Raw genomic sequence first — 23,582 nt, 5'->3', positions numbered from 1 at the left:
TGTTCCTGAAGGATTCTTGTTCTCTGCTGTCTCAGGTCTCTTGGTAGGCGGTTGATATGATCAAGGTACCTTTGAAGATTCTGATTACCCTTGGATCTTGTTTGCATCAAATGACTCGATCTCTGATGTGAACTGACACTCGGTCGAGCACTGGCTCGAGTTAAAGGTCGACCTGACTGAGACAAGTATGCCTTTTTAATCCGGGTGGTGGCTCGATCAGGTACTCGATCGTGCAGGCGATAGAGTTGTAGGTCGAGTTGGTACCTGAGATTCAAAACAACCAAGCAAATGAAGAATCTTAATCAGTAGTGATCAAAAGAACAATAGTACTTAATCTTCGACTTGTATAAATCCTAAATGTCACAAACAAACACTAAAATGGCAACAGCGCCAAATTGAAACATATTGTTTTATTTGGGGGTTGTGTTGAATGTGAATGATGATAGAGATGATGAATGAACAGGTGGATGCAAGGTGTTTCAATTAACCCTTATGTTGTTGTAGCATAAAGGATGTCAATCCATAATTAGTGTGATGCAAGCAATCAGGATATGAATACTTATCTAAGTCTAGCCAAATGTGATGAATGTTTTTAACTAACAACCTAATGATAATGATAAGATGCAGTAAGTAAAGCTACTAAGACAAGGTACTAAATGCAAAGTAAACAGTGGAAACAAAGCAGTAATGATACTAAACAAAAACAGGAACTAAACTACTGCAAGACAAGAGACAAGATCAAACAGAAATGATGTGAATGAAACAGGAAATGAAACAAGTAAATGCAGAACATAAACAAGAACATTGGATGATGCTCGAGCAAGCACTCGATCGGATGCTCGATCGAGTGGGTGGTCGAGTTACTTAGTACGAAGAACAGAGACAGAACAACAATCAGAACAGAGCAAAACGAAAGTAAATCAAACAGAAAGCGAATAGTAATACTCAAATAAGGAAATCAATAAACAATGAAAGGTCTTAAGGATAGATTCATGGGCTGGGCTCAAGCTATGGTTATGTAAACTGATCAACAAACCTCAATCAACAGTGAGCTATCTCTAGACAATGATCTTCTAATACTTGTTAATTCATTCTCATGCCAATAACAATCAAGCTTAGATACTCTTAGACCTAGTTCTCACTAGTTATTACATATAAAAGCAGGCATTAAACAACCAGATCATCAATATCAAAAATCACTTTAAACATCTAATCTCTTAGCATGTTTCATGACAATCTCTAGCATTAGCCTTATCTAACAACTTAGACATTGGTGTGATGCTAAGAAGCTTAAGATCTATCCTTACCCTCTCAGTATAAGAATAGCATAGAGCATATCTAATCTAGAAGAGATGTATAACAATAAAGCTTGATCAATCTAAACACCCATAACCTTTATCCAGCCTAATCCATCCTTAAGTTCTCTACACACTACTCACAATCACTAAACATGATGAACAAAATCATAAACCCAGAAATCAATTAAACTTGCATGATTAGAAAGATTAGACAAAGATCTACAATATTAAAGAAGAAATCAAACTCAAATTCTCAATACTTTGGAAGTTATGGAACCAACAAGTATCAAAGATTTCTTGAGACAATACAACAATGGCTAATGATCTAAAGAAAAGAAAAACAAAAAGTAGATAATTCCCAAAAGGGTAAATACTAGGTCTAGATATTATTTCTCTAAAAAGTGCTCTCTTTTGCGGCCATGAGGTACAATGAGTTTATATAGGAGAGAGGGAAATCCCTAAAATGGCTAGAAGACAAAATAGGCAGGCGGCTCGTTCAACTCGACCAGGTGCTCGGTCGAGTGCTTGGTCAAGTGACCTCTTCTTCTGTTTCTTCCATCCGGTCGGGTCCTTCTCCGCACACGGTCGAGTGTGATGGTCGAGTGGACTTCTGGATCTTGATTATTCTGCTCTAGATCCCTTGTCTTCTTCACTTGATAGCTACAATCCTCCTCAGCACTCTTCCATGCTCTTTAGGATCCAAAATCACTTGTTTATGCTAAAAACTATGCAAATGCAATACAATTCTACACTAATGCATAAACAGTCCTAAAGCTACTCAATAATGGCCAAATTAGATAGTAAATCAACCAAAACATGTGAATGTACTAAGGTAAAACAAGGTGAAATATATGAACATCAAAGCCGTAACTGTGTTTAGCAGCTCAGGTGGGACATGCTTCATGGTACCATGATGCTGACATGCCTCACATTTTGCAGCAAACGCCTAGCAATCAGCGACCATCGTTTGCCAATAGTGATCGTCTTTCTTAATCTTTAATTCTAAGGCCCGACCTTCAGAGTGATTTCCACTTTCACACTCGTGTGCTTCCATCATTTTAGACAGGTAAGAAGGACTTCAGAAGAGCTACGTCAAAATAGATCTCCACCGAGGAGGACATAATGTGCGCAATAGGCTTTTTACTGTCGCGCTAGCCAACGATTTACTGGAACCTCATCGTCGCTGATGTAGAGTTTTATTTCGGTCTGCCAACCCTCTAGGGGCATTGTTATATCAGCCGAGTAATCAACTCCATCGTTGACTTCCAATGGCACAATATGGAAACTCAATGATTTTGATTGGGATGGTTCTCCTCAGGATTAGTGCATGTTGCTAAAGTTGCAAGGTCAACGGCTGGCGCATTCTCACTTCGCGGACTTCATTAGCGAGAAGGAGGCGAATTGGCCAGATATGGCCTGAACTAATTGCGGGTATGCTCCCATCCGCTCATTTTTTTGCCTCGAACTCGCTGTTGAACTGACTGCCTACCAGCTGGGAATCGCAGAAAACCTGAAGATGGTTTACCTTGAGTCCTTTCGCCATTCACAAGTTGGCCAGTACAGCCTAATATTCGGTTTCATTGTTGGATGCCTTAAAACCAAGATTTAGTGACTTCTCGAGGAATTCTCCAGTCGGAGACCGACAAATAAGCCCCACACCAGATCCTTGGTGGGACGATGACCCAACGATATAAAGTATCTATTTTTCTTCTCTTGGCGTTTCTACTTCAGATTGGCTCGACGATGAAATCCGCCAAGACTTGTGACTTAAGGATAGGTTGGGAGCGATACTCGATGTAAGGACTCAAGGGGATTATGCATGACAATTTGGAGTGGCTGATTGGTGTATAAGACGACCGAGTGTGAATGGAAGTATGGTCTAAGTTTTTCTCGCGGCGACCACAATGGCTAAGACCAGCTTCTCCAAGGTCTCTTATCTGGTTTCGACATCTCTAAGAGCTTTTCTGGTATAGAAAACTGGTTTTTGATCTCCGCGTTTGTCTCTAACTAAAATTCCAATTACTGTCGAAATGGAAACAGATACGAAGAGTTATAGTGTCTGCTTTTCCTCAGGTTTGACTAGTAGGGATGACTAGTCAAATATGTCTTAAGTTCTTAAAAGGCGACCTTGCATTTATCATCCCAGTGAAAATCATTATTTCCGCAAAGAAGCTAGTAGAAACAGAGGCATTTATCAGTCAACTGTGCGATGAACCGATTTAACACAGCGATCTGAACTGTCAAGCGTTGTACCTCACATTTGTTATTTGGAGATGGGAGCCCCAATACTGCTTTGATCTCCTTTGGATTGGCTTCGATTCCTCTTTCAGTCACGATGTACCCCAAGAACTTGCCCGAGGTAACACTGAATGTGCACTCTGTCGGGTTTAACTTCATCTGAAAGCGATCCAGTATGTCAAAACATTCGTTTAAAAGCCGAACGTGTTGCTACGCAATTAGTGACTCTACCAGCATGTCATCGATATAGACATCCTTTGTCCAACCTAGCAGATTGGCAAAGATTGTGTTGACCAGCTATTGATAAGGGGCTCATGCATTCTATAGTTCGAATGGCATGACCTTGTCGCAGTAAGTCCCTCTGTCAGTTATAATCACGGTCTTTTTATGATCTGATTATACCTCGAAAAGTGTCCATAAACGACAACAGCTGACTACCGGCATTAGCCACATCCTGTACCGCCTTTGCCTGATCTGGTCCTGTGACGCCAGAGTCGATTATGACCATATCTTTAGTTGACCAGGCAAATGTGGAAGATCTGGCTTTCACGAAGGCAATTAGTTCAATTTTAATGTTGTCCTCAAGTTCGGCACCAATTCCAACCGTATGGGATGGATATGTGTCATCAATGTTAACCTGGATGATCCGGCACCCCTAAAAACTTTATCAGTTCGCGTTTCGGCCTATGAAGATACGACGTGTGATCTCCACTCTGTAATTGCTATGCCTCATCCCGCTGTCTCTTCTTTTTCTTGATAACGAAGCAAGTCCGTGCAATCTTCTAATCTACATATAAGGTATAGATGTCGGTCGCCCTCAAAAAATTGATGCGAAGGTGGTACGTGAAAGGAATTGTCCGCATTGTGTATATCCAGGGAGATCGTAGGATAGCATTGTAGATCAGAGATGCATCTATCACTACGAATTTGGTCTTTCTGCTTATTTTGCAAGCATGCACCTGCAACTTGACGTTGCCCATCGACATCTTTGTGATTCCTTCATATCCGGTTAAGGTCCGAGTTTTGGGTCTGACTTGACCCGTCGTGATACCCATCTTTTCCAACGTTCAAAAGAAAATCACGTTAACCGTGCTCCAAGTGTCAACCAAAACTCTTTTGACATCGAACTCCCCCGTTGTTACTTCGACAACCAAGGGATTATTTTGACGGGATCGTTGCTAAGTGGCTGATCCTCTGGGAAAGAGTTGCCTTGCCCACTTCTTAAGAGCCCGAACTGAATTTTTCTAGTCGTCGGGTTGGTTGATGGTCATGGTGATTTTGTCACGAGGCAGAGAGTTGATGCGCTCGGGCCTGGGAGGTCATTCTCCCAAATTGGAATTTCCTGATGCCCTAGAGGAGGTGGACTTCGCCTATCATCCTCTAAACCGCGATAACTTCTGTTGTCGTTGCGTCGATCGTTGTTGCGGTATTTGCGTTCATTGTTACATGATCCCCTATCCATATTAGGTCTCCCTAGTCGGCCAACGTTATTCCGCCTTCCTCCGCAAAATTCCTATGGTCGATAAATGGCCTCTGCTTCGCTAGATATATATTTGTCAAACAAGACGTTCGACGAGTGTTTTAACGTGGCAGTCGCATGTTCAGGGACTTGATGAAAGTTGCAAAATAGTTGTATTACCCATCCGCTTTAGAGATCGAATGAACCGCACCTTGCTTGGCATCCCTTGGATCATAATGCTTTCATGATTCATGGTAATCATCCTGACTCCTTCCTTCGTGGTGATCGGTCGTGTATCTCTTAGAACCTGGTCAGAAAGTGGTGTAGAGATTCGTCGGTGTCATGGGTCATCTCCCAAAGATCAGAGCTGGAATCTCCGGGCTAGATGAAAATCCGATAGTGTCACAGGAAAGTTGCCAACAGCTGAGTGAAATTGTCGATGGAGTTAGCCTCGAGTCTGGAAAACCAGGTCAGTGCTCTACGCGATAAGCTTTCTACGAATAGCTGGCAATATCCAACATCCTTCTGTTCTTCAGTGAAGTGATCTTTGGCCATTATCGCCATGAACGACGTCATGAACTGCATTGGATCCTTCTTTCCTTTGTAGATTAGAAGCTTCAGCTTGAAGTGTGAGACTGTTGCTCGCATGATTCATTGAGTGAAAGGGGTCTGTTGTGTTTCCTCAAACATTCTGTCGATCTTGGAAGCCAAATCGATAGCTCGGTGAAGTAGGGATTCCATGTCCCCAAGCTTGGAATGGATCCCCTCTAGTTTGTGGTGAGGACCTGCGGCTGTCACCACGATTGGATTAGCAATAGGAATTTCGTAAGTATGTCACAGTTGTCTTGTGGTGGATCGAGTTCCTGAGGCTAGCTGTGATGGGTTTGTTTCGCTGCCGGGCTCGTTAATTATGACTAGAGGGTCAGCAAATTCAAAGCAGCAGATGAGATCGCCCATCCTGGAACTTCTTTGTTGTAAGGTGACCTGCTGAGGCGGAGGGGGTGTCTGGTTCGTGATTACGTCCAACCGCCGGTTCTTTGGTCATCGTTCTGAACACTAGTTGGAAGTCATCTAGTGAGACGACTTGTGGGGGTTGTGTGGTTCCCGTAGCAAGGGGTTGTAAGCCCCTAGGCTGTTGTTCGCCTACATGTTCTGCATCTTGGGTGGTTATCCCCGTCACGCCTACCTGAATGCGTGGGGCGGGTTGATCGTTGGTAGGGTTTGTCGACGTGCTCTGGTTACGGCGGTTGTAAATGACTGTTGGCCGAACGGATGGGACGTCGCCTTCATCGGCGAGTCTATCTCAAGGTTTTCAAGGCCCCAAACAATTAGGCTCTCGTCGGTAGGTGGTTGAGTCATCGTTGCACCGAGAAGGAACATTGAAGGAGCTTTGAGTTTTGTGTAAGAGAGAAGTATTTTACAACTTGTCGTCCCCATAAATGACGCAAATTGTAAAAATTGAGTTTCTCACAATGAACTTGTTTAAGGGGAAAACAAATTCACTGAAGATCTATCTCAAAAAACTGGATTGAAGCATGAAAATATTGAGAAATTAAGATGTCTTGAAGAAGAAGTTAGGTTTTCTCAAGAACAATGTTGAACTATGGTTTTTGTATTAATTGCTGGATGTCATTACATGGGAGAGGAATCCTCCTATTTATATGAATTCCTAAGTTACAAGATAAGACTATTTTTTTGAAATCCCGAAATGAATATTAGTTAAATTTCCCTTTTCGATGATCAAGTCGACATCGGAAGCGGTCTAAGAAATCGGTAGATTAAAGGGCTTCTGCTTTCGGGCTGTTTAGTCAGCCCAAAAGAGAAATCCTCGGTTTAGTTGCTTTTCGGAAGTGATCAGTTTACCTCTGCTTTAGGTCTCGTGGGTGCTAAATCTCGCACCACATAGCCCATTCAAAGTTGAGATCCACTACCACCACTGTATTTCAATATTTGGGCATTTTTTGCTCTTTACAAGAATACAACAGGAAAGAACACATAGTCCTAAAAGATTACAGTCCCAAACGATCCTAGATTATCAAAGATTTAGGCCACCAAATCAAATCTCCACCGTTCAAATCTTAAATAAACAAGTGAGGAACAATTCTACAAAAAAAATTAGCTCAAATAGAGAAGAACTCAACGTTTGATCTACCAAACACCAACGGTAAATACTGTAGAAACATCTGGACATTCTAGACATGATCAGCCATGTTAAAACTCATATTTCTCACAAAAAAAACCATTAAAACCGAACCTCCACCGTTGAATCTGAACACAACCAATTCATGAAACTATATTCTAAAAATACGGAGCTGTCATAACCATTAGACTTGTCAAAATCATTTTATATATACAGATTGGTCCCAGTTAGTGTTGTAGGGCCAAAGCAACTGTTTCTAAAATGACCAACAATGAGCTAGGAAAAGACATTCTTTTAACAAAACTGGACTTGTTGCATCTTTGGGTTTCCACAATTAATTCCCAATAAACATGTTTCAGCCAACCTTAAAAGTGTGTTTTAATCTTCTCTGACCCGTTTCCTCGATGCTGAAGGAGATTCAGCTTGTTCCACTGTTCGTGTGTCAAGACTGAATTCGACTTCTGCAGATGTGTCGTTGCATTGCTTAAGTGATGCTTCTGAGCAAGAGCTCGTGTTTTCTTGTATCTTTTGTTGTTTCTCAAACATCATCTGTAGGTATCGGCCCTGTTTTTCAATCTGTAACTGCAGCGTCCGTTGGATCTGGCATATAAAGTACACAGCATCAGACAATATTCATAATCTCTACGACGACTTCTCTTTCAACGCTAGATATAAGGCACAGAAGAGTTCTTTTAGCAGTTACCTCGAGCTGCTCATGAAGACGTTTCTGAACTTCCATTTGTAACCTTAGAGCTTGTGTAATCTCAACGCTCCTGGAAAAGAAATAGTAACAAAGTAAACTAACACGTAATAACTGTTTAACCCTATTAGGATTAAAATTCTAAACAGCATGAAGAAAAATTCCTGGTTTGTTCTGCAGTCAGGAAACTGAAATTTCTTACGTTTTCATGTCAAGAGATTTGATATCTTCGATAGATGTCAACTTCTTCTCTTGAGGTTCTCCTGTGGAAGAAAAAGAAAAAATTTATACAAAGATTTGTTCCCCTTTGTAAGGTGTTTGTTTGCCATGGAGACTTTTAGCATTTTCTAGAGAGTGACCAACTTTTTGGAGGCCTATGTGGCTTATAGCTCAGCAAAAGTCCAGAAATACTATGTTAAAGTATATGAAGTCCTTACCTGCAACTTCTGAAGTCTCTGGTTTATACCTTGCCGTTCTGTATTTCTGTAGAACATAAAGATGATACAAAAAATCAGAATGGGCTAAGGTTAGAAGAGAAAAAGCATGAGATGCATAAACTAAAAAATATATGGGTTTGAACAAACCTGCAAATGGCTTTTTACATGATAAATGGTCAAGCCAGGGTTATTCAAGAGCTTCAAAACAGCCTTAGGGGTGGCTCCTACGGTGAAAATTATAAAAGTCAGGAGAAGAGTAAGTTCCACTGTTTCCAGTTGAACGGCCTTGAGCTAATTATTTTCAGGAACGAGAGAAGAAGAAAGCATACGCACGGTCACTACCACCGAGCTGATTAACAGCTTCAACGAACGCCTCGTGAAGTTCTGGTGTCCAACGCATGCGTTGTTTAGATGTTGCTACGCTAGATGATGCGTTTCTCCCAATCAGCTGCTCCTCAGACAAAACCATCTGATGCTGCTGGTTAGCTTTTATATCTTGCCTTGGTACATCAGAAAATGGTATCGGTATCTGTTACAAATTATGCAAAACACTGATTAAATGACATATGGACAAACATAGAGATCATATATGGCTACAGATTGTGAACCTCTGAATTTTGATTGTGGGAACGTGGATCTCCAAGAAAATCAGACCAATTTGGCTCTGAACCATCATCAACAGATATCAGCTGATCTGCCCAATCTTGCCATTCGCTTTTCTTGTGGAGTTCCACGGATGAGTCCACCCTTACACCTCTACTTTCCTCTGCTTGTAGATGTTGAACAGGAACATGATCAGAGAAATCAAAGAACTCCTGAAGTGGATCTGTGAACTCTTGAGGCTGATGATGATTTATCAGTGAGGAGGATTGTGCTTCCAAAGTGCAGTCCTGCATAGCCAATCTGTCTCTTGGCACGGTGGAAACAGGTGGCTGGGTTTGTGAATTCCTTCCATGAGGTGACACTGCTGAAACATTGCAGAATCCGGAGGAAGAAGAAAACAAATACCCTCCAGAATTGCCGCCAGACACTGACTGACAGGGTCCAGGGTTATTCATCAGTTCCTGCCCTGATACCCAGAAAGAGTTAGGAAACTTGCGGTATCTGTCTTCTACAGTAGGATGAAGAGCTGAAAAAGATGAAGACATAGTGGTTGAATATCCGAAATCATTAGCCAGAGTCATAGTAACCTAACTCAGAAGGCAAATAGCTTTGCAATGAAGGAAACTTTGACGCACGAATAACAACGAGACATGAGACTCACAATACGCAAGTTTATATACAGAATATAACTTTCTTTATACAAGAGGAGATGAACCATTGAATCAATTCCCTTTCCATTAATTCGGATACTATCTTTTTCCCCAGTCAGAAAAGAAAAAAAAAAAAAATCTCTTAAGAATATTCCAAATTTTTTTGTTTTGCTTTATTTAGATCACAAACTCTTAGCTCTCAGCCGCTTCTCTACCTCATTTTCTCTACCCCTTTTTTCAAAGAATTCTCCTTTAATCATCAACAAATACAACAAAACGAAGAGATAAAAAAAGATCTGTTCTTTTTAAACCTGAAACTTAAAACCTGTTTCAGCTATAGAGCAATATCGAATGAACATGATTGGAGAACATCTACATAAGGATACTGAAAGGACATTACATAAGATATGGAATCAATACTCAAGGAATGAAATTTACGTCCACTTTGGCAAAGTTAAATATGGCTTTTGATGAAGCCATAGAGACGTGTAAAAGAAGAAGCCACCATGAACATAAATAACTCCATCAATATTGAAGAAAAAAACCTCTAAAACAAAAGTTCACACTATGGCGAATCTTTCAATTACTGAAACAAACTCAGAATCAAATTCCAAAAAAAAAAAAAAACTAATATCTGGGTTTTAACATAGACCTTCTCTTCTTTAGGTAATAACAAAGTCAACCATGAAAAAATCCACAAACAACAAAAATTGGTAAATTTGATAACTTTACTTATCACTTCATTTCAAAATCACGGAGAAAGTTAGAGAGATTGATAAAATAACGATTAGAGAAACTAGTTATTCAGATTGTTTCCAAAGCAGTGAATTTTGTAATCAAATAACACAGAAAGCAAACCCAACTAATCAGCTAATCCAGTCCTTAATTAAAAGTTTAGACTAAAACCCAGATTAAGAATGAGAAAACCCCAATCAAAGACCAAAACTAAAAAGTAAATTGAATCGCCGAAAAGAATCTTACCTGACTCAGAGAACACAAGGGCCCTGATGATGATGAGTGAATGAATGATCAAATATCGCTTTTTAACGTTTTTTTAGTATTTGTTTTCTCGATTTCACCAAAAATATAAAAATAATCTCTTCTTTTTTTTTGTTTTTCCCCCTAAACCATGAGATTGAAGAAGAGATGTATTTTGTTGGCTTGTCCTTCTTACGTTTTTGTTGTTTCCAGCATTTTTTTTTTTTTTGGGTTTATTTTTACCGTTGGATTCCCACTTGTTTTATCTATCAACGGTTTGGTTTACGTGGAGTACTGAAATGATTTTCACTATGTTGTAGAAGATCACTGGTGGAGCAATTTTAATGGCTGTTTTGCTTCCTTTTATTTTTTTTGGAGTTTCCTGAATTTAATATTGGTCAAATGCTTCCCTAGGTTTTCCTACCAAAAAAAAAAAAAGTTTTCCTAAGTTTTATAATATAGGATGTTTTAAAGAATTTTTTTGTTTCATAAAATGTTTTCAAGTTTTTATATTATTTTTAAATTAATTTAAAATTTTTTATTATGCAGTCTTATTTATGAGTGTTTGAACTTTTTTAAAGTAGTCACTTATTAAGCTGTGTGCTTTCACTTAAAACATCTTATATTCTGAAACAAAGATAGTATAATATATATATATATATACATATATATATTTTTTAGTTTTGTCACATGTACAAAAAAGGATAAAATAGGCTATTTTATCTTGAAAAATCAGTTTTCGTATAAAGGAAGTATTTTTGGGGAAATGACACATAAAACTGGTCGAAACAGGATATTCCGGTAAAAAAGGGTTAACAATTTGTGAAAGGTAAGGTTAGAATTAATTAGGAGTGTTTTGATTCGTCAAAAGAAGACCAAGTGGCTCATTCTCACACAAAAAAACAGGATAGAGGTTGGTGAGGCTGTGCCATGTGTTATTTGGTGAGCTGCCATGTGTTATCTTAAGAAGTGGATAAGTATTGTTAATTTGGAATGACAAGCTTTATATAATAAGAAGAAATCTATAACTTATCTAAGATTCATATATTTTCGTGGTTATAAGTTATAAATTTTTTATTTTTATTTTACTAGATAATTTTAAAACTTGCAAATGATGTGGGTCCTAATCTAGTAATTAAAATAAAAAAAATAAAAGTTACAAAAGTAAAAACAAAAAACAAAGGCTAAGTCCCAAACAAATTTGAAGCCCATTACCAAAATAAGAAAATTATCTAAACAATCTCTTCAAATTAAAACATTACATAACATTTGCCAAAAAACAAGACATTGCAAAACAATTCAGGCTGCTGAGATCGATTGAACATGAATCCATATCGGCTAAGATATTGAGAATGAACTAAATGAGATCTCAGAAGAAGATGATATTTCTCATATAAGATTTTAGTACTTGGTCCCGACAAAAAAAATATATATTATATTCATATTACTTAGTTTAATACGAAAATCTAAAATTAGAATATGTCTCTAAGTATTTACAGTTTTTTTTTTGTAATAAAGGACTGTTTCCTCCATTTTAGCATTTTATCAACACCTAAATTTGATCCATTTTAATAATAAAAGGTTATAGTGAAAATAACTTATAAATACAATTCATAATTAAAAAAACAATGTCACCACTTTATATATATAGAAGTGTTGATTATTTATATACTAGATAGTAACCTATGCTGTAGCACGGGACAAAATATTTTTATATAAATTTTAAATTTATAAAGTGATTAAGAATTATATTAACCCAACCGCTATAGCATATGTACGTTATTTATTATGTCAATTAAAAAAATTTAAGCTTAGACGTATTTACTTATCCCGTTTCATCTCGTCTAGTCTCATCTCGTCTTGACTCGTCTCATCCCGTATCCATCATAATTTATTTTGTCTTATGTTCGTTCTAGTTTAAATAATTATCCGTTAAACAATGTTTACTGAAAGAGATTGGGTAAAAAATTTAGATGGGATACCAAAGTTCTCTGTTGATATTTTTTTCTTAGTTAGCTGAAAGTATACAAAAATATAATTTTCAAAACTATATAATTGCTTTCAAAAATACCAAAATTTTCAAAGTGGTCATTCGAAAGTGGTTAATTACCTATCACAAAATCAATCCTTATCCAAATTAGTGAAAGCTTGAAATTTGAATTTATCTACCTATATTTTTTATTTATTACTTTTCTCTAAAATTTATGTCCTTTTTTCAAAAAATATCGTTCAATATATTGTTTTTCATTATTTAAATTACCTGTTTCAGTTTATATAAATTTATTTTTTGTCTTAATACCATAAATAGACTGGACTTTTTCTCAAAATTTAATTATTGTTTTTTTAAGTATATGTACTTAATTAGTAAATTAAATTACTTCAAAAACACTGGTAAAACATATATTCAATCAAATATACTATTTTAGGTCGTAAATTTTTTATTATATAATATTAGTATTTTCCATAAAAATTAGTTAGCCACTCTTTTAGGATGTTGTCAATATTTTGGTGTATATGTATCATACCACCACCCCTACCAAAAATAAACACTATCATCATCTTCAACACATTGAAAATATATCAATTTTTGCAATCCATCAATACTAATCAAGCACATTCCCTGTTTGTTGAAAATGTTAAAGTCATTTTGTTACGGGTGTTAAATCTCGTCTAGTCCCATCCCAATCCATCATCCTATTAGAAATTTTATATCCTATAACCATTCTCTTTTAAATAATTACCAATATAATATTGCTATTAATAAATTTTAGCTAAAAAATTTAGACAAAATACATTTATTCTCCATTTGAATGTTTAATTTATATAGTTAATATAAATTTGAATTTTTAAAAACTCTCAAAATATTTTCAATAATACCCAAAATTCTCAAAGTACCGATCTCAAATTAGTTCTTTACACATCACATACTAAAGTTTTTTAAAAATTGTTTATGTCCACTGTTTTCTATTATACGAATTACCCATTTCTGTCTCACATCCACTATTTCACATCGTAATACCATAAATAGACTTGAATGTTAATCATAATTTAATTTACATGTTATGATATGAAATTATGTACATAAACATTAATATATTTCCGATGATATTAAGAGGATATTTATATATAAAAAATTATCTTATGACTCAAGATTTTCATTCCGTCTTTTAATTCAATTTCACTTAAAATTATTTAATGTTTTTTTGGATATGTGGTTAATAAATAAAGTTATCTAAAATAAAATCCAAATGATAGATGTTCACCAAACAAATAACTATTAAAATGAAAGTGTGATACAATTTCTTTTTTTTGCCACTCTTTTAGGGTGCTGTCAATATTTTGGTTTACCACAACCCGTACCCGAAAATACCACAACCCTTACCCGAAAATAAACATGAACATCTTCTTCATCACCTGGAAATTATACAATTTTTTGCAATTCATCCATACTAATCAAGCATAGCCTGTGTTTGTTGAAAATGTTAAAGTAATTTTGTTATGAATGTTAAATCTCGTTCAGTCCCATCCCATCCTATCCCATTCCAATCCATCCTGTTAGAAATTTTATGTCCCATTGTCTTTTAAATAAGTACCCATATAATAATTTAGTTAATAAATTTTGGCTAAGAAATTTAGACAAAATACATTTATTCTCCATTTGATTTTTTAATTTATATAGTTAGTATAAATTAAAATTTATAGAAACTTTCACAATATTTTCAAAAATACTCAAAATTTTCAACGTATACGTCTCAAAGTAGTTTTTTACATGTCACATACTAAAGTTTTTTTTAAATCATTTAAGTACACTGTTTTCTATTATACAAATTACCCGTTTATGTCTCACATCCACTATTTCTCATCGTAATACCATAAATAGACTGGAATTTTAATCATAATTTAATTTACATGTTCTGATATGAAATTATATGCATAAACATTAATATATTTCCAATGATATTAAGAGTTTATTTATATAGAAAAAAATTAATCTTATGATTAAAGATTTTCATTCCGTCTCTTGATTCGATTTCAGTTGAAATTATTTAGTGTTTTTTGGATCTTTGGTTAATAGTTAAAGTTATCTAAAATAAATTCAAATGATAGATGTTCTCCAAACAAATCCCTACTATTAGAATGAAAGTGTAATCCAATTTTTTTTTTCCGTCAAAAACAAAAATAATATAATGAACTATGACTGCTTGTATATTTAAAAAAAGTCTGTAATTTTAGAAAATTTATTTGCTTATAATTTTTTCAATGAAGTTCATCAAAGTTAGAGATATTTGTTTAACTCATGCTTTAGATGGAAAAAATACCTTAAAATCCATTCCAACTAAATAAGAGAGGATTGTATTAATCAAATACATAATTGAATAACATCAGTCAAAACTCTTTGAAAATCTATTGGATGGATAAACCCATTTCTGTTTTCATCAATGACATTTCTGTTTTCATCAATGACATCAATAGCACTACGGAAATGTATTGTTTTTGAAGTCCCTCGCTTCCTGGATCGGCAAAAAGTCATAAGCTGTTCATCACCTACATATTCTCTTAAAAGACCATCATCATCAACATCATCATAATCTTCGGAAATGATAAACTAAAAGAATAATCTACATTCTTTTTTTGTGGTGTGTCTTACTTAGATATCGGCAAGCACCATGTGGAAAGTGTCTCTTTTTCGAGGTCTGAAGCACCCTCACTTAACATCATTGAGGAATGACACTGTTTGAGCCATTGGTAGAAAAAGACATTGAGAGAGTTTACATAGAAATGAGGTAATTGCTTGGTGAGTTAGAATGTTAAGTGAAACTTGATATTTGTAGAGAAACTTAGATGATGTCTAGGGTTATGACTTAATCGATTTTAATAATCTTGGGGACCAAGTCGAGTAGCTAAGATACGGAAAACAGAAAAGGATACTTAATTGAAATCTAAATGAATTTTTTGGAAAGATTAGGATATTGAGAAGTAACGATATAGGTAAGATTTTAAATAATTTAGTTTATCCAATATGTCCAGTGTTGTTAAATAATAAAAAGTGTACGTGCTCAACAAAACAATTGAACAAAAATCCCTAATGTATAGAAAAATGTATACCCCTCACTTTCTCCCGCAGGCTCAGTCTCGACCAATTATCATACATTGTCATTTGTGTTGAAAATTGAGTACAAAAGGGCACCATCATCCTTCCGAATAGTGTGGAGACTGATCTTTCCATGCTCCTCATTAACCAAATGATCTACTATAGAAGCTCGGTGAGCAAGTTGCACAAGAGGGGGTCAACTGGAGTTCTAATCATTGGAGGCATCATCACTTCAATGCTAGTGGCTGCAAAAGTACCACTTAGAGGAGAACAAGCCAAGCCAAGATGGATTGACACCAACTACCTCACCTCTACTCTCATTCTAGCCAAGGAGATGCACAATGGGAAGCACCTCTTCAACTTTGAGCTCCCAACACTAGGGAAGACTCAACTTGTTCTACCCAACAAGGAGCTTACCACCATAAGTGAAGGGGTGAACATTGATTTTTGGCCATCTGCTGAGTTCTTGTTTGATGGGACAGCCCAAGTGAGAGTAGATGAAGCTGGAGATGTAGAGATGGCTGATGGGGAAGAGCAATTTTACTTTGAAGACTATGAGCCAAGCCCAAGAGATAGTAGAGGAGTGAGAGAGACTAGCAAGAGGTTGACACTCCTATAAAAGTGGAACAAGTGGCATGGGAAGAACTTTGACAAGCTGAAAAAGAAGATGGGAAGGATGACTAAGTCTATCAAGGGTTTAAAGAAGGAAATTGCTGAATTGAAGAGTGGAAATTCTTCACCAACACCATCTAACCCTTTAAGGAGGAGTAGCTCAACAAGAGCATTATCTAGAGCTGAACTAGCAGTGGAACCGACAAGAGCTTCAATGCATGAGCCAATTCAGAGGAGAAGAGGTTCAAGTCGCCCAAAACAACAGTTTCCAAGGCACTCGACCGGCACACTCGAGCACACACTCGACCGAGCACCTCAAATGCACTCGACCGAGTACTTGCCAAGACCTCCTTATGGTTTCCCAGCTCCAGCAGGCTATCCAGGATATCCCTATGGCCAAGCTTACCCTCCCATCCCTCCCCAATACTTCATGGATCCAGCCCTCTTGCAGCAATTCTACCAGCAGCAAGGTCAGCAATTCTTCCCACCACCACAGACTCGGCAACCAACTCGACCACCCCACTCGACCAGACACTCGACCGAGTACCAATCGATGGCCATAGTCGAGTTTCCTCCTTCTCCACCTCCAAGTCAACCACAAGACTCACACTACACCTATGAAAGCATGAATGAGGATGTGGACAGCTTCTCCCACAATCCATGAGGTAACAACATCACCTTTTCATTATAAATACCATTGCATCTCTAGTTTTGTATTGTTTTAAGTCTTGAATCTACTTACAAATTTATCTTACACAAGGGACTGTATAATTTAAGTTTGGGGGAGGGTTTGAGATAGTATTTGATGTGTGTTCTGTTTTCTTATTTCAAATTTTTAGCATAATCATGTTAGTACTTGCATTTCATCTATGGCATAGAAAAACCCTAAAAAATTGAAAATTTTTGCAAAAATTTTTGCAAAAATCTTTACAAAAAAAAAAAAAACGAGTGTTCATGTAGTCTGCATTGCATATTAGCATCTTGTCTAGCATGTTTCATATAGGACTGTTTAATATTTGCATTAGGGATCTATGATGAGTTTAGTCTTGTTAGCTTGTTTAAATTCACTAAACTAGGATCAATGCCCAAGTTAATAGTACTTTGATGCTAGTTGAGTGGTTAGAAACATAAGATTGAACCAAACCTTGAATTCCTGCATTGCATTTGATCTAAATTGAAGCATGTTGTGATTTGATGCCATTTCCTATTTATAAGAACCTAATATTGACTTATAATTATCAATTTGTGCATTGCTTTAAACTCATGGATACCATATACATATTTGGATCATCTTTCTCCTTTTACCACTCTTGTTGATCCAAGTAGCTGATTTTCTCATTAAGAATCAGTTTCTCCTACCATTAACCAATCCTTCTTTCAAGCCATGTTTATTCTTGAGTGTGTAATGCCTTTTTGAGATTGAGCTTGGTAGAAAGTGTTAGGTTTGAGCTGACAAGAATATTGCCTTGTGTAGTTCTAGTTTGTAATTTTCAAACTAGATAGGACTAGGTGGTTTAATTGTTGGGTTTGGGACTTGGTTGTTTTGAAAAAGAAAAAGAAAAGAGAAAGAAAGAAATAAAAGGTTATAGTCTTTAGGAGGGGAATGTGTTTAAGTAAATTTAAGCTCTAGTGAAAGAATGGGAAGTATGAGATTGTTAAAGATGGTTCTAATCAAGGAAAAGAAAGAAAGAAAAGAAGAGTCTAGCAAAATGTTTTTATGTCTTAAATATTAAGAAGAAAAGGGAACCATAGCAAATAAGAAAGAATCCTCATTCCACTAGATGATTCAAATAAGAAACCTCTCCTAAGGCTTAAAAATAAAAGAGAAAAAAAAAGGGTATTTGAGAAGAGATGAAGATAAAGGGTAGAAATAGGATCATTTGGATTTAGAGTGATAGGATCAAACACTTTGGTTACTTTTGGGTAAACAAGGTTTTGTTCTTGTATGTGTCTAATTGTTCTTACCTTTAGCCTTCTTCTAAAGCTAAATTCATTTTTATGAGAGAACCTTGATCTTGATAAGCCTCACTCTAAAGAGAGACCATCATTGTCTCTAAACCTTTATTACCAAGCCAAATGAGTTTAAGCATTGCATAATATTGATTCATGTTCTTGTTTAATGAATGTTAATGGAAATGGTTGATTTGAATGCATGTGGATATCTAAGGCTCAAATCAGTAAAGGTTGTGATAGACTTGTCTAAAATCTTTAAGTACAGCTCATTCAACTTGCATCATAGTACTTGGACATTGATTCTAGCTAGTTTGTTCGCAAGCTTTAGGAGCTGAGATCCCACTTTCAAACCTCACCTACCTTCTTATGTCTTTCATTTGCTTGAGGGCAAGACTAAGTTTGGAGGTGTTGATGTTCATATATTTTACCTTGTTTTCCCTTAGCATATTCACATCTTTTTCATGATTTTCTATCTCATTTGTCCATTAATGTGTAGCTTTAGAACTGTTTATGCATTAGAGTAGATTTGCATTGCATTTGCATAGTTTCTTGCATAAACATGTGATTTTGGATCCTAAGGAGCATGGAAGTGATGCTGAAGAAGATTGGAGCTGTCAAGAGAAGGAAACAAGGGATTTGGAGCTAAGAATCAAGGTCCGGAAGTCCACTCGACCACCCACTCGACCAGACACTCGACCATGTGCGGAGAAGGACTCGACCGTATGGGAGAAGCAGAAGAAGAGGCCACTCGACCAGCACTCGACCGAGTACCTGGTCGAGTTGACCGAGCCGCCCACCTATTTTGTCTTTTAGCATTTTTAGGGTTTCCCTTCCTTTTCCTATAAAAGGCCTTGTACCCTGCAGCCACCAAGGGAGAGATTTTTCAGAGTACAATTCTAGACCTAGTGTTTACCCTTTTGGGAATTATCTACTTTTTACACTTCTTTGTTTAGATTCTCTAGCCACTTTTGTAGAAAACAAAGAAATCTTTGATACTTATTGGTTTCATAACTTTATAAGTATTGAGAATTTGAGTTTGATTTCTTCTTCAATATTGTAGATCTTCATCTCATCTATCTAATTATGCAAGTTTCATTGATTTCTGGGTTTATGACTTTGTTCACCATGTTTTGTGATTGTGAGTAGTGGATTAGGATCTTGAGGATGGATTAGGGTGGATAAAGGTTATGGTTGTTTGGATTGGTCAAGATTCATTGCTTAATATCTCTTCTGGGTTAGATATGCTCTATGCTATTCTTATACTGAAAGGGTAAGGGTAGATCTTAAGCTTCTTAGCATCATACCAATGTCTAAGTTGCTAGATAAGGCTAATACTAGAGATTATCATGAAGCATGCTAAGAGATTAGATGTTTGTTTGATTTTTGACATTAATGATCTGATTATTTAATGTCTGCTTTGATATGTAATAGCTAGTGAGAGCTAGGTCTAAGAAGTATCTTGGCTTGATTGTTATTGTCATGAGAATGGATTAACATGTATTAGAAGATCATTGTCTAGAGATAGCTCATTGTTGATTGAGGTTTGTTGACCAATTTAGATAACCATAGCTTGAGTCCATCCCATGAATCCATCCTTAAGACCTTTCTTTGATTATTGATTTCCCTATTTTAAATCCTGTTAATTGATTGATGTTTGCTCTGTTTCAATATTTGCTCTGTTTCTGTCATTCTTTCATCAACTCGATCATCCACTTGATCGAGCATCCGATCGAGTGCTTGTTCGAGCTCATTCCAGAGTTCCTGTTTTATGTTATGCATCTTTCTGTTTCATTCCCTGTTTCATTCCAGTTGCATTTCCTGTTGCATTTTGTTTAGTTCCTGTTTAATCATGTGTCATTACTTGTTTTGTATTAGTTTAATTCATGTTCTTGTTTCATTATATTACTGCTTTGATCATTCTGTTTACTTTGCATCTAGTATCTTGTTTTAGTAGCTTAACATTCTGCATTTCATAATCATCATTAGGTTGTTAGTAAAAATCATTCATCATATTTGGTTTGACTTAGATGAGTATTCACATCCTAATTGCTTGCATCACACTCATTATGGTTTGACATCCTTTATGTTATAACTACATAAAGATAATTGAAACAACTTGCATCCATCATGATATCATCATTCCAAACCATACAAAATAACATGTTTCAATGTTTTCAATAAATTTTGTTAAACAGATTTTAAATAATATTTGATAATAAAAATATAGAATTATTAATTATATATTAAAATTGTTAAAAATTATTGAAAGTTGTAAAAAAATATTTAAAATAGTATATTTTTTTTGTAAACAGATACTTGTAACTTTTAATATTTTGAATGACTAAAATAATAAATTTATGATGCAAATAAGCATCACATATCGCCTTATTTGCATATTAAGTTCTTGTAATTTGATGTATAAATGCAAATTTTGTGTTTTTGCGTTTTTTATTGTGATTTGTTCAAATTTTTTGTTATTTGGCAAACTTTTTGCCTAATCGCATTGATAATGCTATTATACCATTATCATGTTAATAATCAGAGCATCTATATATTGAGAACACGTTCCGAAGCTTGCGAAGTTCGCTTAATATGATAACCATATTTAACATCAAATAGAACAGATAAAAGACCCGGAGACCCGGAGAGAGAGAGATTTGGAAGCCATGTTAATTAAAACATTACTTTTGTAATTTCTGTTTTAAGGAATTGAGGAATGTTTTTTTACTCTTATTTAAAGAATTCTACAAAAAAAAAAAAAAACTCTTATTTAAAGAAACAACATTGCTTAGTCATAGAAACACGTGTCAACAAAAGAGTGCTTGTTCAAGAGCGAAGCAACTCCCGCGACTTATTTGGAATCGGTTAGCACATCAAATCTCTCTATATAATTAAAAAAAGAAGAGGGCCTTTTTAAGTCTCCCACAAACCACAAATACTAAACGAGAACGAGCGATGGCGACAGACGCAGGAGCAGAGTCGATTGCTACGGTCGCTGAGAAAGCCCCCGTCACTGCTGAGAGGAAAGTCCGTACGGATCTCGACGATCGTCTCCCCAAGCCCTGTTCGTATATTTTCTTTATCTTTTGCTCTTGTTTTTTTTTTTTTTTTTTTTCATGTTCAAGTTGTATTCATAATTTGATTCTGATCTTAAAACTTTCTCCAGTTTCCACCCACTTTGACGCATTTATTGTATACACAATTTTTCTTCTCAAGAGAAACAGTTTTTTTTTTTCAATATTTACATTCATTAAAAAAAAAATGTGTAAGATTCACGTCTTATGGTTTTTCTGAATAATAATTAAAAAAAAAATTGTTCTGAATAGTTTTTTTGGTGGATTGGAAAAACAGATTTGCCTCGAGCAATGGTTGCACCAGACATGGAAAACGTGAATGGCACAACGGGACACAAGCACCAGGACATGTCTGTTCTTCAACAACACGTCGCTTTCTTTGACCAGGACGGTGATGGCATCATTTACCCGTGGGAGACATTTAGAGGTATCAATAAACATATTAGAACAATTGATGAAAAATCAAGAATAAAAAGATTTTAGTATAGTCTCTTTTGCAATGCTCAGGATTTAGAGCTCTTGGTTTCAACGTGGTTTCTAGTTTATTTCTAACACTCATTGTGCATCTTACAATGAGTTACGCCACAATGCCTGTAAGTTAATTTCTTATGAACATCTCAATTAAGATGTTGATGAGTTAGTGTCTTTTATCTCTTTGGTTCCTCTCCAGATGTCAAGATGTTTATTACTTTGTTTTCTTGTTTGAACACCAGACCTGGATGCCTTCTTACACCTTCCCGATTTACATCAAGAACATCCACAGAGCCAAACATGGAAGCGACACCTCGACTTACGACACTGAAGGAAGGTTCGTCTCTCAATATAACCTTTGTCCATGATGATACTTTCCGACTTGTGGTTATAATTGTCAAAATCTTCAGGTACATTCCTGCAAATCTGGAGAACATGTTCAGTAAGTACGCACGTACAGTGCCTGATAAGCTAACCCGTTTTGAGCTGTGGCAAATGACCGAGGCTAACCGCAACGCATTCGATTTCTTTGGCTGGTCAGTCCAATCTTTTTCTCTTTCTTATGGCCTTTCTCTATCTCTCTCTTAATGGCGTGAAATTGGAAACTCAGGGCAGCGAGTAAAATGGAGTGGGGAGTACTGTACCTACTGGCCAAAGATGAGAATGGTTACTTATCCAAAGAAGCAGTTAGGAGATGCTTCGATGGGAGCTTGTTCGACTACTGCGCCAAGGCGAGAGCTTCTGCTAAAAAGACTGAATGATGGATGACACGCATGCCAGTTTCTTGAGTTTTAGGCAGTTTCATATCTTAAGTAACCTTTTTTAATCTCTTAACCAAAACATAAAACAGATCATTAATTAATTCAGATGGTAACTTTTTGCTACCTAAATTTCTTACCTTGGTAAATTATTCTTGATAATTTGTTAGAACTGATCCTTTTGAGATTATTCTTTTAGTTTATGGACTTTGGTGAGTACTTTATTTGAGGGATATCAAGATTCTCAATGTGTCACTTTCATAGATGATTGTACAAAATATTGCTACGTTTGTTTGCTACGTAGTAAAGACGAAGTCTTGGAAAAATTCAAAGAATAATAAAATCAAAGTTGAAAATCAACTCTCAAAAACTATCAAGTAGTAAGAAGTGATAGAGGAGGCGAGTATGATGGACCATTTAATGACTTTTGTCAAGAAAATGGTATTATACATTAAACTACTGCTCCCTATTCACTGGAATCTAATGGAGTTGCCAAACGAAAAAACCGAACTTTGAAAGAAATGATATAAATGCAATGTTGCAGGAATCGGGGTTACCACATAACCTATGGGGGAAGCTTTGATTACAAAAAACCACATCCTGAACAAAATACCGCACAAAATAAGCGGCGATACGCCTTATCAATTTTTGAAATGAAATGTACCATCGTACAAATACCTGAAAGTGTGGGGGTGCTTCGCTAAAGTCGTAGTGCCACCTCTTAAGAAAGTTACTGTTGATTGTATTTTTATTGGATACGCACACAACAGAAGTGCTTACCAGTTTCTCGTTCACAAATCAGATATTCCGAACATTCATTTATATATACATTTTTGGAGACATATATGAAATAAATCCTGAAGTGCACACTTATTTATAGGCATGCCATTAACAATAAATATTTTTAATTTTAATTTATAAAATGAAATTTAAAACCAAGATTTTGTGCAGAACAAAATTCCTAAAATATCTCCTTAATCAATCAACGAGTAATTACAATATCTCATTAAATATTTGTTTTGTAAAATTCCTAAATATTTCCTAAAATATCTCCTTAATTCATTGCAATATTTAATGCTAACAATAAAAATGTATGTGCAAATCCCAAATTAATCTTTA

The 23,582-nt window shown here is 36.0% G+C and overlaps 2 protein-coding genes across 5 annotated transcripts; one reads left to right on the top strand and one right to left on the bottom strand.

Moving 5' to 3' along the window:
* Positions 1-7,291: 7,291 nt before the first annotated feature.
* On the bottom strand, positions 7,292-10,840 carry LOC104707138 (protein PHR1-LIKE 1). 2 transcript variants are annotated; one of them, XM_010423415.3, is made up of 8 exons: positions 10,507-10,840; positions 8,881-9,401; positions 8,606-8,801; positions 8,420-8,496; positions 8,273-8,318; positions 8,038-8,098; positions 7,839-7,908; positions 7,292-7,735 (listed from the first exon to the last, which is right to left on the bottom strand). In XM_010423415.3, exons 2-8 carry the CDS (start codon positions 9,328-9,330, stop codon positions 7,514-7,516), a joined length of 1,122 nt encoding a protein of 373 aa, XP_010421717.2. In that variant the 5' UTR covers positions 9,331-9,401; positions 10,507-10,840; the 3' UTR covers positions 7,292-7,513. The 2 variants fall into 2 exon arrangements, with proteins under 2 accessions (XP_010421717.2, XP_010421716.2); XM_010423414.3 differs by lacking the exon at positions 10,507-10,840 and having other exon boundaries at positions 8,881-10,385.
* Positions 10,841-21,045: 10,205 nt separating this feature from the next.
* On the top strand, positions 21,046-22,718 carry LOC104707140 (peroxygenase 2-like). 3 transcript variants are annotated; one of them, XM_010423416.3, is made up of 6 exons: positions 21,046-21,224; positions 21,512-21,661; positions 21,742-21,827; positions 21,948-22,042; positions 22,116-22,241; positions 22,316-22,718. In XM_010423416.3, the coding sequence occupies exons 1-6, from the start codon at positions 21,116-21,118 to the stop codon at positions 22,464-22,466; spliced, it is 717 nt and encodes a 238-aa protein (XP_010421718.1). In that variant the 5' UTR covers positions 21,046-21,115; the 3' UTR covers positions 22,467-22,718. The 3 variants fall into 3 exon arrangements, with proteins under 3 accessions (XP_010421718.1, XP_019084543.1, XP_087319387.1); XM_019228998.2 differs by having other exon boundaries at positions 21,066-21,224; positions 22,321-22,718; XM_087463261.1 differs by lacking the exon at positions 21,742-21,827 and having other exon boundaries at positions 21,076-21,224.
* The last annotated feature ends 864 nt before the right edge of the window (positions 22,719-23,582 follow it).

This window comes from Camelina sativa, chromosome 8 (genome assembly GCF_030686135.1).
Source record: "Camelina sativa cultivar CO46 ecotype springtype chromosome 8, ASM3068613v1".
NCBI lineage: Eukaryota > Viridiplantae > Streptophyta > Magnoliopsida > Brassicales > Brassicaceae > Camelina > Camelina sativa.
Note: the sequence above shows the minus strand (reverse complement) of the source record. Positions and strands in the feature narration are given on the sequence as shown.

What these genes read in the sequence shown, in the direction of transcription:
- LOC104707140 (XM_010423416.3), top strand. Translation starts at nt 21,116, where the DNA reads ATGGCGACAGACGCAGGAGCAGAGTCGATTGCTACGGTCGCTGAGAAA. An exon ending in CGATCGTCTCCCCAAGCCCT is followed by an intron (nt 21,225 to 21,511) that starts GTTCGTATATTT and finishes TTGGAAAAACAG; the next exon opens with ATTTGCCTCGAGCAATGGTT. An exon ending in GCATTCGATTTCTTTGGCTG is followed by an intron (nt 22,242 to 22,315) that starts GTCAGTCCAATC and finishes TTGGAAACTCAG; the next exon opens with GGCAGCGAGTAAAATGGAGT.
- LOC104707138 (XM_010423414.3), bottom strand. Translation starts at nt 9,456, where the DNA reads ATGACTCTGGCTAATGATTTCGGATATTCAACCACTATGTCTTCATCT. An exon ending in CCCACAATCAAAATTCAGAG is followed by an intron (nt 8,802 to 8,880) that starts GTTCACAATCTG and finishes AATTTGTAACAG; the next exon opens with ATACCGATACCATTTTCTGA. An exon ending in AGAGACTTCAGAAGTTGCAG is followed by an intron (nt 8,099 to 8,272) that starts GTAAGGACTTCA and finishes TTTCTTCCACAG; the next exon opens with GAGAACCTCAAGAGAAGAAG.